The 12,219-nt window shown below is 47.2% G+C and overlaps 1 protein-coding gene across 3 annotated transcripts in view; it reads right to left on the bottom strand.

Annotated features, from left to right (window-relative positions):
• CCDC12 (coiled-coil domain containing 12) overlaps positions 1-12,219 on the bottom strand; it is a 54,789-nt gene that overhangs the window by 31,277 nt on the left and 11,293 nt on the right. Inside the window, exon 1 of one of the 3 annotated variants that reach the window (XM_032297979.1) lies at positions 5,669-6,319. The exons of the other annotated variants lie outside the window; for them this stretch is intronic. Within the exon in view, the coding sequence (XP_032153870.1) occupies positions 5,669-5,910 (242 nt within the window). The 5' untranslated portion in view covers positions 5,911-6,319. Of the gene's footprint in view, positions 1-5,668; positions 6,320-12,219 lie in introns of those variants that run through there. 3 annotated transcript variants of the gene reach the window in all.

Here is a 12,219-nt window from a genome sequence, read left to right as displayed (position 1 = left end):
GTTTAGTCTTTCTACAATGTATACATATATTGAAATATCACATTGTACACCATAAATATATAAATATTATTTATCAATTAACAATTCAAAAAACTTTTTTTTTTAATAAGGATCAAATTAAGAGTGACCTATCTGATTCCCTCAGGGATGTCAAGAGGCCTCCCGGGCTACAAGAACAGGCATCACATATCTGTGAAGTTTCCCCACAGAATCCTTAATTCTGACCCCACCACAAAACTCAGTGGGTGGTTTCAGCACATTCCCCTGTGTGGACCACTTTTAGCAGAAAGGTGTTCTTCCCATGCCTTCTAATGATAACCATTCCAGACATATGATTTTACCTGAATTTCCCTTCATGAGATTTCGTTTGACATCTGTCTTCCTTCCTAAACTGGAACCTCTCAGAGGCCTGTCCATCACTGCTCGCAGCACCTGGCACTAACAGCAGCTGGACCAATACTAAAGGAACCACCCCGGGAGGCAGGAGTCACATGCTAACTTCCCATGTTACAGGACTTCTGTTGTCTGAGCCTTCCAACAGCACCCACATGTTAGGTTATCACTAGCCTTATTGCACAGATGCAAGAACTGAGGCTGGACCAGGTCTGTGCATGTCATACCTAATACTCTCTCCATCAGGTAGAGCTCAAGTTCTGGGACATAAACAGAAGCCCAGCTCAGCTCTCCTTGCTGCTGCATGCGCGGTTCTTTCCACCACATACACCGAATGTTTATGCCTTAGCTGTCTGTTCTATCCTCCTTTCCAACAAGTATCTGCACCTCTGCTTCTCTCCTGCAAAATGAGGACAAAAATCCCAACCCTGCCCACTTCTTGGGAATGCGGTTTTAACTAGGTTGCATAAAATTGAAAGATTTTCCATTAGAAGGTGAGCTCTGGGCAGGGCTGAACCCAAATGCCATTCGTCTCTGTTCTGCATGTCTCACAACAATGCTATCATTTCTTTGATAGTAACAGTATGCCAGGCAACTGATTCTTCCATTAATTAAACAGTAGTACTGATATTATCAAATATAATCAATAATCATTATAAAAATCTAATAAAGTCAGCACTCCTTTCTCCTTCCACAGATGAGAAAAATGGAAGCCTAGTGCAATTAAGTAATCCATCCAGAGTCACACAGCTAGAGGTTGCCCAAACGGCAGGGCAGGCTTCCAGTGTAGGCTGATTCCCACTAGAACCTCTGCCCTTTGCTCTTGTCCTACTCCTGTCCCTACCTTTCACATGCAAATTGTTTCAAGGGTGTCTAGGGCTCCTCCACATCACATTACAGAGTTGACAGCTCTTTCTGGTGTCATATCAGAGAGAGATGATCAAACCTATCAAGAGCCCCAGATATCGTCATTTCTTGACCAAGAGCAAAGAAATAAAAGAGCAATGCATGTAGAGGTGTTTAGAGCTGTATTTCTCATAATAGGGAGAACTGGAACTATGCAGTGAGCCCAGAACCTGTAGGGTGCAGTGATGCAGGCCAGCCATTCATGAGATGGGCCATAAGAGGCATTAAAATACTGCGGGCAGCACCATGCAACATACACACACAGGAACGCCGGGGGAAGAGTCCTATACTACATACTCATGATCGCAACCATGGCAATACCATACATGCAAATGGCCAAAGACCACGGATTCACACTCAACTGTGGGTAGTATTTTTTCCATCTTCCTTAATTCGGCTGTCAAAATGATTTAATAATAAAAGTAACCAGAGGAACCTAGCTGGCTGTGGCTCACTGTCTTGATTCATACCCTAAACAGATTCTCTTGACCCTCACCTGGCTCAGTGGGAAAGCAGGAAACCATGGTTGGCACTCAGGCCTGACACAGCCTTGCCAATGCCTAAAGACCTTTCTCAAGCTTGAAAAAAACAAAAAAGTCCAGCTCTGCTGGTGCAGAAGGGGGCAGGTTGAGCCTGCACACACCAGCGTCCCTCTGCAGCCTGGACTCTAACCACTGCAGCAAACGTAGCAGCCGACTGCGACTAAGCCCTCTAAAATCAGTACAGACATCTCCATTATCAGGAGCTAAAAATGTCAGTTAAGAAACTAACTGATGATGAGCAATGCAGTCCCCTCCCCACCCTCTCACCCTACCCCATCACTTCCGTTTTCTTGGAGGGTAAAAAAGCCTCCTCTACCACAAAGCAGAACTCACAACAGCTAGGACTTCCTCACCATGCTAAGCTCACAATGGGAGCAGCAGCAAGCAAATCACAAAGGCAAATGATAAGGTCCATGCAGCTTAGAAGACCCCTCCCCTGGTGGGAGACAGTTTTGTGTGGCACCCAAAAACCCCTTCCCCATTGCCTCACAGTAGACAACCAGGAGTCAGGCACAGGAGGTCCACCTGGTCAGCTCTGGGGACTGGAACAACCACCCAGACTCTCTGGTCCCGAAGACATGCGGCTGCTACCTAACCATCTCCAGATCTGCCAGGACTGTAGAGCAAAAGAAGGTGACCCTTCTCCACCAACTCTGGCTGGTAGATAGGATCTTGAGGCTGAGCCCAGGAGGGAGGAGGAGGAAGAGGAGCAACCTCAACCACTATGTGTTCACTTTCGCTGGATCCAACAGAGACAGCAAGCAAGGGCCTGAAAACCTCAGTGGGTGGCCCCTGTAAATGACACCCTTTACACACCCTAGTCCCATGGTCCTGTTTACGTCAATTCTGGGTTCCCTAAAACAGTTTTCCTGATAGCTGCCAATGGCCTTCACTCTTGTCTGGCACCAGATGCACCAACTTCAATAGCATCTACGTGACCTTTCAAGTGGGTAGATTTGTTCTTAAAATGGCGTGGGTCAAGGGAATAAGAGCTACAATTTATTAAAAGAATAGGTATTTCCACCTGGTACAGTGGCTCACATCCGTAATCCCAGACCTCTGGGAGGCAGAGGCAGGTGGATCACAAGGTCAGGAGTTCAATACCAGCCTACCCAAAATGGTGAAACCCCATCTCTAATAAAAATACAAAAATTAGCCAGGTGTGATGGTGGACACCTGTAATCCCAGCTACTCAGGAGGCTGAGGCAGGAGAATCGCCTGAAATCGCAAAGCAGAGCTTGCAGTGAGCCGAGATCACGCCTGCACTCCAGCCTGGGCAAAAGAGCAAAACTCCATCTCAAAAAAAAAAAAAAAAAGAATAGGTATTTCCCAACCAACCAACAGCCAACACCACACCTGGGACATCAGGGTTCCTGTATCCATGTCACGCCACTGGTTTATTCAAAGCCTGTGACCAACTAAAATGCCCAGTTTTTTTCCAATGTTGACAGCTGTCAGAGCACCCCTTAGTCCATGCCTAAACTGCAGATCGTAGAAACTTAACTAACTTCACAGTCACCCAGTGAAGTTCTTCTTGCTGATATCATTACCACAGTCTGCACACTTTTAAATAAACTCTTGGACTTGTCCTCATGGGCAAGTCTGTTTTCCTCTGAGGAAAATCTCAGCCCATCCAACTCCCAAATCTATGTGCCTGCCTAGTTGCTTCTTCATTTGAATATTTACAGAGTGTCTCCCAGTCTTGTCATCTGGCAAACAAAAAGGTGACTAGGCCGGGCGCGGTGGCTCAAGCCTGTAACCCCAGCACTTTGGGAGGCCGAGGCGGGTGGATCACGAGGTCAAGAGATCGAGACCATCCTGGTCAACATGGTGAAACCCCGTCTCTACTAAAAATACAAAAACATTAGCTGGGCATGGTGGCGCGTGCCTGTAATCCCAGCTACTGAGGAGGTTGAGGCAGGAGAATTGCCTGAACCCAGGAGGCGGAGGTTGCGGTGAGCCGAGGTCGCGCCATTGCACTCTAGCCTGGGTAACAAGAGTGAAACTCCGTCTCAAAAAAAAAAAAAAGGTGACTAAAGCAAGATGGCTGCCCTCAGGGAGGTCAGGGGCAGGGAAGGGGGAAGCACACAGTGAACAGATAACCACCCTACAGTTCGTCCAAAGCCTAAGTCCCGCTGGTAATGAGAGAAGGTGGGACCTGAGGACACCCGGGGGGGCCAGATGAGCAAGCTGTCCAGGGAGAGAAGAGAGAAGATGCAGGTTGAGCGGGCAGGCAGGGGAATGCTGGAGTCACTAGAAGGAGCGGGTGTGGAGAGGCTGAGCCCTGTGTCCAAGCAGAAAGAGTGGTGACATCCAAGGGCACTGGGGAAGTGGGATGGGCCTGCCTGATGGGCTACAGACTTTATCTCACAAGTAATGAAAAGCTGGAAGACAGGTAGAGAGGTGGCAACAATATGATTACAGTATCATTTATAAAGAGAATTTAGCAAAGGCCAGAAAGCAAAGGGGCCCCAGAAAAAAACAAGCTGGATGTGGGTTAGGGAAGTCACCTTCTCACCTCAAGGACAGTAGAAAAGCAGCTGTCTCTGAGTCTGTCTGGAGGGACAGTCCCTTCCAGCTGCATGGTGCCATGTGTTGCTTGCTCATCTACTCACACTTCACACTTGTGCACACCAGGGCCTCTGGCCCCCACAACTACCCTGGGATCCGGTATTATCATTGCATACAAATGACCAGGTTCAGGACAACTAAGAAACTTAACCAATAGCTCATGGGTAATAAAAGATAGGTCCACATTTAAACAGGGGCTTTCTGATTGCATCAGGCTTTCAAAATTCTTTCAAATAAACAGTCCCAAGGCTTAGGTGTGCTTTCTGCCTAATAGCCAGAGAAGTGTGATCACATCCATTCTTAAACCAAATGAGAAAAATAAGAAAACTACAAAGTGGTAGGGGTGCAGAGGCCTCAGATATGAGCTGACAGAGGATAAACTAGCAGCAGCCCAGGGAACGGTTATAAATAGCACCCATCAAATCAGAATCTTCCATGGTAAGACCTGGGAATCTGAATGTTCAAAGAGCCCACCTACTCCTGGGTCACATCTCTAATACATGGCTGAGTTGAGGAGCCTCTGCGTGAGACCACATGCCACCTCCTCTTCAAGAGGCTGACCCAGGAGAGAAAGTGGCCTGCATGAGGCCACACCCAGCTGCCTGAGAGCTACTGTAGTCACCAAGGTAGGCTCTGGTCACAGGGCAGAAAGGATGAAAAGAAACGCAAAGAAATAATTAATGGTGGGGGGGGGGGTACTGGCTCAGTGGCTCATGCCTGTAATCCCAACACTTTTGGAAGTTGAGGCAGTAAGATCCCTTGAGCCCAGGAGTTCGAGACCAGCCTGGGAAACATGGAGAAACCCTGACTCTACCACAAAAACCACAAAGCCGGGAGTGGTAGTGTGCACCTGCAGTCCCAGCTATTTGGGAGGCTGAGGTGGGAGAATCATCTGAGCCCAGAGGTCAAGGCTGCAGTGAGCCGAGATTCCACCACTGCACTCCAGCCTGGGCTAAAGAGTCGCTGTCACCGACTCCCTCCCCGACCCAAAATAAAAATCATTCATACAACGTAAATATCCAGAAGTCCACAAGAGATCCAGGCGAAGTGTAAAGCAAGAGAAGGGCAGAAGCCAGGACCAGACCTTGGGTCTCTGAACGTCAACTAGGCTGGTGTGTCCACTGCACCATGTTCCCAAGTTATTCTATGAGCTGCCCAGAGCCCAAGCTCCTCCCTTCACTTAGGAAAGCTCCACCTTGAGTCTTGGAGAGGAAGAGCCTGCCCCTCACTACAGAAACCAAAAGTGCCCCACTCACTTTCCCAGCCTGCCTTGCAGCAGGAAAATCCTCTGGCCCTGCTGATCCAATATACCCGCAAGAGACTCCAAATGGCAAGCTGTGACCTGCAGGGAGGTGGGGCTGGGGTGGCACAGACTTCTCTTCTGGGGGAGCTGCAATAAGATTGATTCAAGATTGAGTCCAGGGTGCAGGGGCAACAGAGCAAACTGTAGTGTCGTACTGGAAGGCAGTAGTAATTTCCTCATCAAGCCATTTTCCATTTTCTTATGAAATATTGGGCTTCTTTCAGGCTATGTACCTCTAAGGCTGGCTATCCTTTTTTCTTTTTAATAATTTTTTTCTTTTATTCCTGGTAAGCTGTGAATGGCTCGATTTTTAAAACAGCAAGCACTCTGTTTTCTTTTTCTAAAACCAGAATGGATTTCTGTTGTTTGCAAATAGATGCCTTGGCTACATATGGCCATTTATAGCAATAACCTAAAAATGAAGTGTGTGGTAGGCCAGGTCTCACTAGCAGGCCTCCATTACAACTGTTGCAGCACTGACTGAGTAGCTAGGTTAAATATTAAAGCTGGCCGGGTGCAGTGGCTCGCGCCTGTAATCCCAGCACTTTGGGAGGCTGAGGCGGGTGAATTACCTGAAGTCAGGGGTTCGAGACCAGCCTTGGCCAACGTGGTGAAACCCTGTCTCTACTAAAACAAAAAATTAGCCGGGCATGGTGGTGGTCGCCTATAATCCCACCTTCTCTGGAGGCTGAGGCAGGAGAATCACTTAAACCCAGGTAGCGGAGGTTGCAGTGAGCTGAGACTGCAGTGAGCTGACATTGCGCCACTGTACTCCAGCCTGGGCAACAGAGCGAGACTGTGTCTTAAAAAAAAAAAAAAAAAAAAAAAAAAAGCTGACAGAACCAGTGCCCTTACACAAAAGCCCACCAAGAGTTTTGCCTAGGCCTTTCCTGAGCCTTGAAGCATGACAGGATAAGGAAGGAATTCTTAAGAAGACCTGTTTAGAATTAAGTAAGTTTTATTGGAGGTCTGAAGAAACTCCCCAGGACTCCACAAACAAGTTTATTGGAGGTCTGAAGGAACTCCCCAAATCTCCATGACTTAGCAGGAGACAAGATAAGGGTAATCACCCCAGCACCTGGACCCATTTATATTAAGTAAACTTACTGAGGCTCCAGAGGAAGGTCTTCAGGACTTAGATCTTATAGACTAGACGAAGTTAATCATTTATGTCTTTAGATGAATGTGCACTTACACATAGACATATAGCTCAGCAGGTATATAAGCTCTGGAAAACTTTGCAATTTTGAGTTGGTCTGGTGATAATTTCCAGGCCTTCTCCCTGTAACCAGTTGCAGAAATAAAAAAACTCCCTTCTCTCCCAGTTCATCTGCATCTTGATACTGGGACGAAGGAAGAGGCAGCCCAACCCTCGGTTTGGTCCTGAAACAAGTGCACAAGCACTTTATAAGACTCAAAGTTGTGTTAAACATTCTATTGTTCATCCAATCCCCAGGGAGAACCGGAGATACAGGCAGCGCAAAGGTCCTAATGCTCACGCTGCAAATGGAGGAGCTGAGACTCGAGACATTAAGTGTTCTGTGAGCTTGGTCCCAGCATCCTCCCCAACTGTCCTGACCACCACAAAGGCTACTCACTGATATAAGCCAAGGCCCTTGGGCCATCTCTCCATTCCCTCCATCCCAACACAGCTGAATATGAAATATACCAGACACCAGCATCAGGCACCCCAGTATGAAAAGCAAAATGCTTTACAAGTCAATTTCCCGGCAAGTCAGAGGTTTACACAGCAACAAAATGTGCTGAAGCTCCTAGGAGACTAGAAGCTATTTTAACCTCTCATCAGCTGCTTCTCGGAGTGTCACTATCTGAGAAGTAAAGTTAAGACAGCTGTCTCTTCTCTGGTGTGATCTACAAGTGATAAAAATCCTAATTGAAACCAAATTTAAACAAGTCAGAACTGGCACATTTATTTGTGGGGGGAAATACTGCTTCACAAGGTCTTATCATCCTCACCTACACACACTTCATTTGGCTGCAAAGTGTTTTTAAAAAGCCACATGCTCAGCATACAGAAAGGTTGAGAAAGCAGAACCACAAGAGGAGTTGATACCCAGCTCTGACAACTGTGTGCTGTGGTACCCTGGGCCAGTTTAGCTTCTCAAGCTACAGTTTCTTCAACTGCAAAATGGCACCATGTGAGGGTACCCATGTGATGTGACAGCCCCGCACTGTGGCTGACAAAGAGTACCTCCTCAGTCAGTAGATGCCAACCACAGTGATGAGGACGGTGGAGCCTGAGACTCTTACCTGTGTCTTTGGGGTGAAGCCCTCTCATCCCCTGACATAGGGGTCACACAATAGATCCCCACATTCATGCCTTGCTCCTTCCCTCAGTTTACCCAGAACGGCCATCAGTGTCACCCAGAGGAAAGCCCAGCCCTTGTCCTCAAGCTACCACAGGTGAGAAGGGCAGACCCTATGTGCATGCAAAGAGTATGAGTCCAAGTCGGGAAAAGCTAGCCAGTGTTGGGGAACAAGGAGGTGGCAAGGAAGAAGGACCTTCTACAGATGGTCTTCCTAAATTCAGACCACCTCCATGCCTGCCTGCTCTGTTCCTGCCCATCAGGTTGCAGTGAGCTATCTCCAGTCTGGCAACAGAGCAAGACTCCATCCATCCATCCATCCATCAATCAATCAATCCCGCCTCCTCCTTCCCACTTGGAAACAGCTATCGCCTCTCCAGGCCCTCCACTCAATCCCTCAAGTGTTAACTCAGCACCTCTACCAGGTCAGGCTCTGTCTTGTGAGTTATGCAGCCTGGGCCACAAAGCCCAAGTGGGGACACTACTCATAAGCCAACCAATGAGATAAAGCAAGGTATGTATATGGACACTGGGTTCAGCTCTCTCCTCCATGCAACAGGCATACAAGTGTCGTCCGCCCAAGCCCTCTCTCCAAGACACTGACAGCTCTTCTACGCCCCTCCTCCGTGGATGGAAGTGTAGAGTATTATAAATGGGGGTACATGAGTCAGCCTCCCTACGGGGCCCCAGCCTGACTGTGCTTGAGGGAAAGGCCAGCCTCACTGACCTCATTTCCCACCCAGGCTCTGTGCGCAGAGAGGCCTCAACAGTAACAGTTATAACAGCCAGGTGTGGAAACTGACTCCTCACCCCAGAAACAGCCCAGCATTCAATCTCACTTCCTACACAGAAGGAAGCTGCCTGAGTCATGGACTCCTGGGCCCATGGCAGGAAAGTCCTGCTTTCACTAGTCGATGTCAAAGATGTCAAACACAGGTGTTTTTTCCTCAGGACTCAAATTACCCTGCAAGAAATCTAGTGGTGCCCTGCCCTGAAAACAATGGAAGGGGGGCTGTCCTTGAAAGGACAAATGTTTTCTGCTCCAACCACTCACATTTTTTCTAGACAGAGCAGCTCTTTAGAGCCCTGAATCAAAACAGCCCAGGAGTGTGGATGTCACTGCCACAGGGCACCGTTGCCACAGCAACTGTTTTTCCTCTTGGAATTCTTTCAAGAGTACAAGCTGTTGCTTCCCTCCAAAACAAAACCAGGGAGAAGCCAGGGCCTCAGGATTAAGGGGAAGCTCCGAAGGAAGGAGGAGGACCAGGCATGACTGGGCCATATCAAGCTCACCATGGGATCCCCCAGATCTCTGAACACCTGGCTTAAAAGCACCAAGTCCCTCTCAGCTGCTTAGGGTGTACGTGTAGGGGAAGGCAAAGTGGGGGTATGGAGGTATGAAGGTAGTGCTTATGTGTGTTTTGGGGTATGTGAGATATGTATTGGTGTAAGGGGGTTGGGGTTTGTAGGTGTGCGCTGGGGGCATGTGGAGGGGTGTTGTTGCAGGTTGGAGGTGTACAGGAACGGGTGAGTGTGGGGATAGGAGGTCCTACTGTGCGGGGAAGTGTGCGGGGCAGGGCCTGGGCTGTGCAGTGGCGCTGTGACGTTAAGGGAGTGTGAGGAGGTGGGATGCATTGTAGGCAGGGGCGGGGTGTGGAGAGTACACTGCTGTATATGCATGTGAATAGGTGCTGGATGTGGGCTGGAGGTATGAGGGGAGGTATGTGGGATGGGTTAGGGAAAATCTTCCTCAGTATCCCAAGATGAAACATGAGACATCGTCTCCAGAAACAAGATCACGAACTGCATTTCGTTTCTGTATTACAATTCTTAGTACTACAGAATCACATGCTGGTCCCAATGTATGCAGGGTCAATGAAAGGGCCAAAAACCATTTAAAACATACAGCCCAAGTTTGAAACAACTGACCCTGAAGCAACTGAGGTAGCACATACTCCTAGTCTGAACACCCTTGGGTCAGTAGGTCCAGAGTATGGACAGAGTGTGGCTGGCAGGTCAGGAGGACAGCACTGGAGGGCCTGGATCAGCAGGTCCTTGTCCTCCCCGGGAGTCTGTGTTGTCTTTTCTCTAGGGCACAAAGCCTAAGGGGCTCAGAGTCACAGGACGCAGCATACCCAGTACAGTGCCATGGGGCACCCAGGAAACGTCTGAATGTCTTGTTAAAACAAGCTTAAGAGTTGTCTCTGGCCACAAGGAGCTGCCTGTCTGCTGAAGAGGTAGCATGAACTGGGACTTAGAAGTATGAAAATATATATATATTTTAACAGCTACTACTACTATATCTACAACTACAATTGTTATCAAGATGTTATGGAAGGTTAACAGCATTATCATGAACAACGCATGCCAATTAAGTCACAGGAAAGTCTTCTAAAACACAAATGTCAAATATCAAATAGTACCAAGTCACTGATATCCACATGGGGAGAAAAAGAATCTTGATCCCTACTCACACCATACAAAAGTAAATTACAGATGGGTTAGAGGTCTAAAGGTTAAAGGAAAACGAGAAAACTTCTAGATTATAACATAAAAGAATATCACCTAGACCTAGATGTAGGCAACTATGTCCTTAAACAGGCCACAAAAAGTATTAGGAAAAAAAGTGATAAATTAAACTACATTAAAATTAAGAACTTCTGTTCACCAAAGAATTCAATTTTGGGCCAGGCGTGGCGGCTCACGCCTGTAATCCTAGCACTTCGGGAGGCCGAGGTGGGTGAATCACCTAAGGGCAGAAGTTCAAGACCAGCCTGGCCAACATGGTGAAACCCCATCTCTACTAAAAATACAAAAATTAGCCAGCCATGGTGGCGGGCAACTGTAATCCCCGCTACTCGGGAGGCTGAGGCAAAAGAATCACTTGAACATGGGAGGTGGAGGTTGCAGTGAGCTAAGATTGTGCCATTGCACTCCAGGCTGGGCAACAAGAGCGAAACTCCATCTCAAAAAAAAAAAAAAAAAAAATTAAATTGTAAAAGCCTGAAAAGTCAAAGCCAAGTCAGGGAGAATAAACAGTCACAACACATACACAGAACAAAGGACACATAAGGAATTCCTAGAAATCAACAGAAAAAACAGGCAACTGAATAAAAAGAAGAAGAGGCAAAAGACATGAACAGACACTTTGCATAAACATATGAAAAGATATGCAACATCATTAGGTAGGAAACACAAATTTAAACCACAAAAAGATACCATTATACCTTCACCAGTATGGCTAACATGAAAAAAGACTAACCACACCAAGTATTAGAGAGGAACCTCCATACAGGGCTGGTCAGAGTACACAACGGTAGAGCCATTTTGTAAGTGTTTGACAGTATCTGTCCCATATATAGCCTATGGCCTAGCAATTCCACCCTTAGGCACAGAGCCAACAGATGTGTACATATGTTCACCAACACATGTACAAGGCTGGGAATGGCAGCACAGTCCATAATCATTCCAGCCTGAAAATCCAGAGAATGGATAAAATATGGTCTATTCAAACAATGGAATACTATACAGAAATAAGAATGCACTCATTCCACACCTAACAACTGACAAACATGACGAATGAAAGAGGCTAGATACAGAAAACTATGTACTGTTTAATTCCATTTATATAAGGTTCAAAAGGAAGGAAGGCAACTTCTTGTGTTAGAAGTCCAGAGTGGTTCCCCTTGGAGTGAGCACCTGGGAGGGGATTCTGGGATGTTATCACTTTTTTTGTTGTTGTTTGAGACGATGTCTTGCTCTGTCGCCCAGGTTGGAGTGCAATGGCGCAATCTCAGCTCACTGCAACCTCCACCTCCCGGATTCAAGCAATTCTCCTGCCTCAGCCTCTCAAGTAGCTAGGACTATAGGCACCTGCCACCACGTCCAGCTGTAGTTTTTTGTTTTTGTTTTTTTTAGTACAGACGGGGTTTCACCATATTGGCCAGGCAGGTCTCCAACTCCTGACCTTGGGATCCACCTACATCGACCTCCCAAAGTGCTGGGATTACAGGCCTGAGGCACCACACCCGGCCCTGTTATCAAGTTTTTTGATCTGAGTGATTAATGACATGGGCCTGTTCGCCTTATGAAAATCACTGAGCTGATCTGTGTACTTTTCTCTCGGTATAGTTTGTATGCTTAATTAAAAGGATTTTTAATGCCACTATGGAATCGT

The sequence above is a fragment of the Sapajus apella genome, unplaced genomic scaffold, assembly GCF_009761245.1.
Source record: "Sapajus apella isolate SASKATOON/1434 unplaced genomic scaffold, GSC_monkey_1.0 scaffold38, whole genome shotgun sequence".
Taxonomy (NCBI): Eukaryota; Metazoa; Chordata; class Mammalia; order Primates; family Cebidae; genus Sapajus; species Sapajus apella.
The sequence above is the reverse complement of the archived record's forward strand: the minus strand, read 5'-3'. Positions and strand labels throughout refer to the sequence as shown.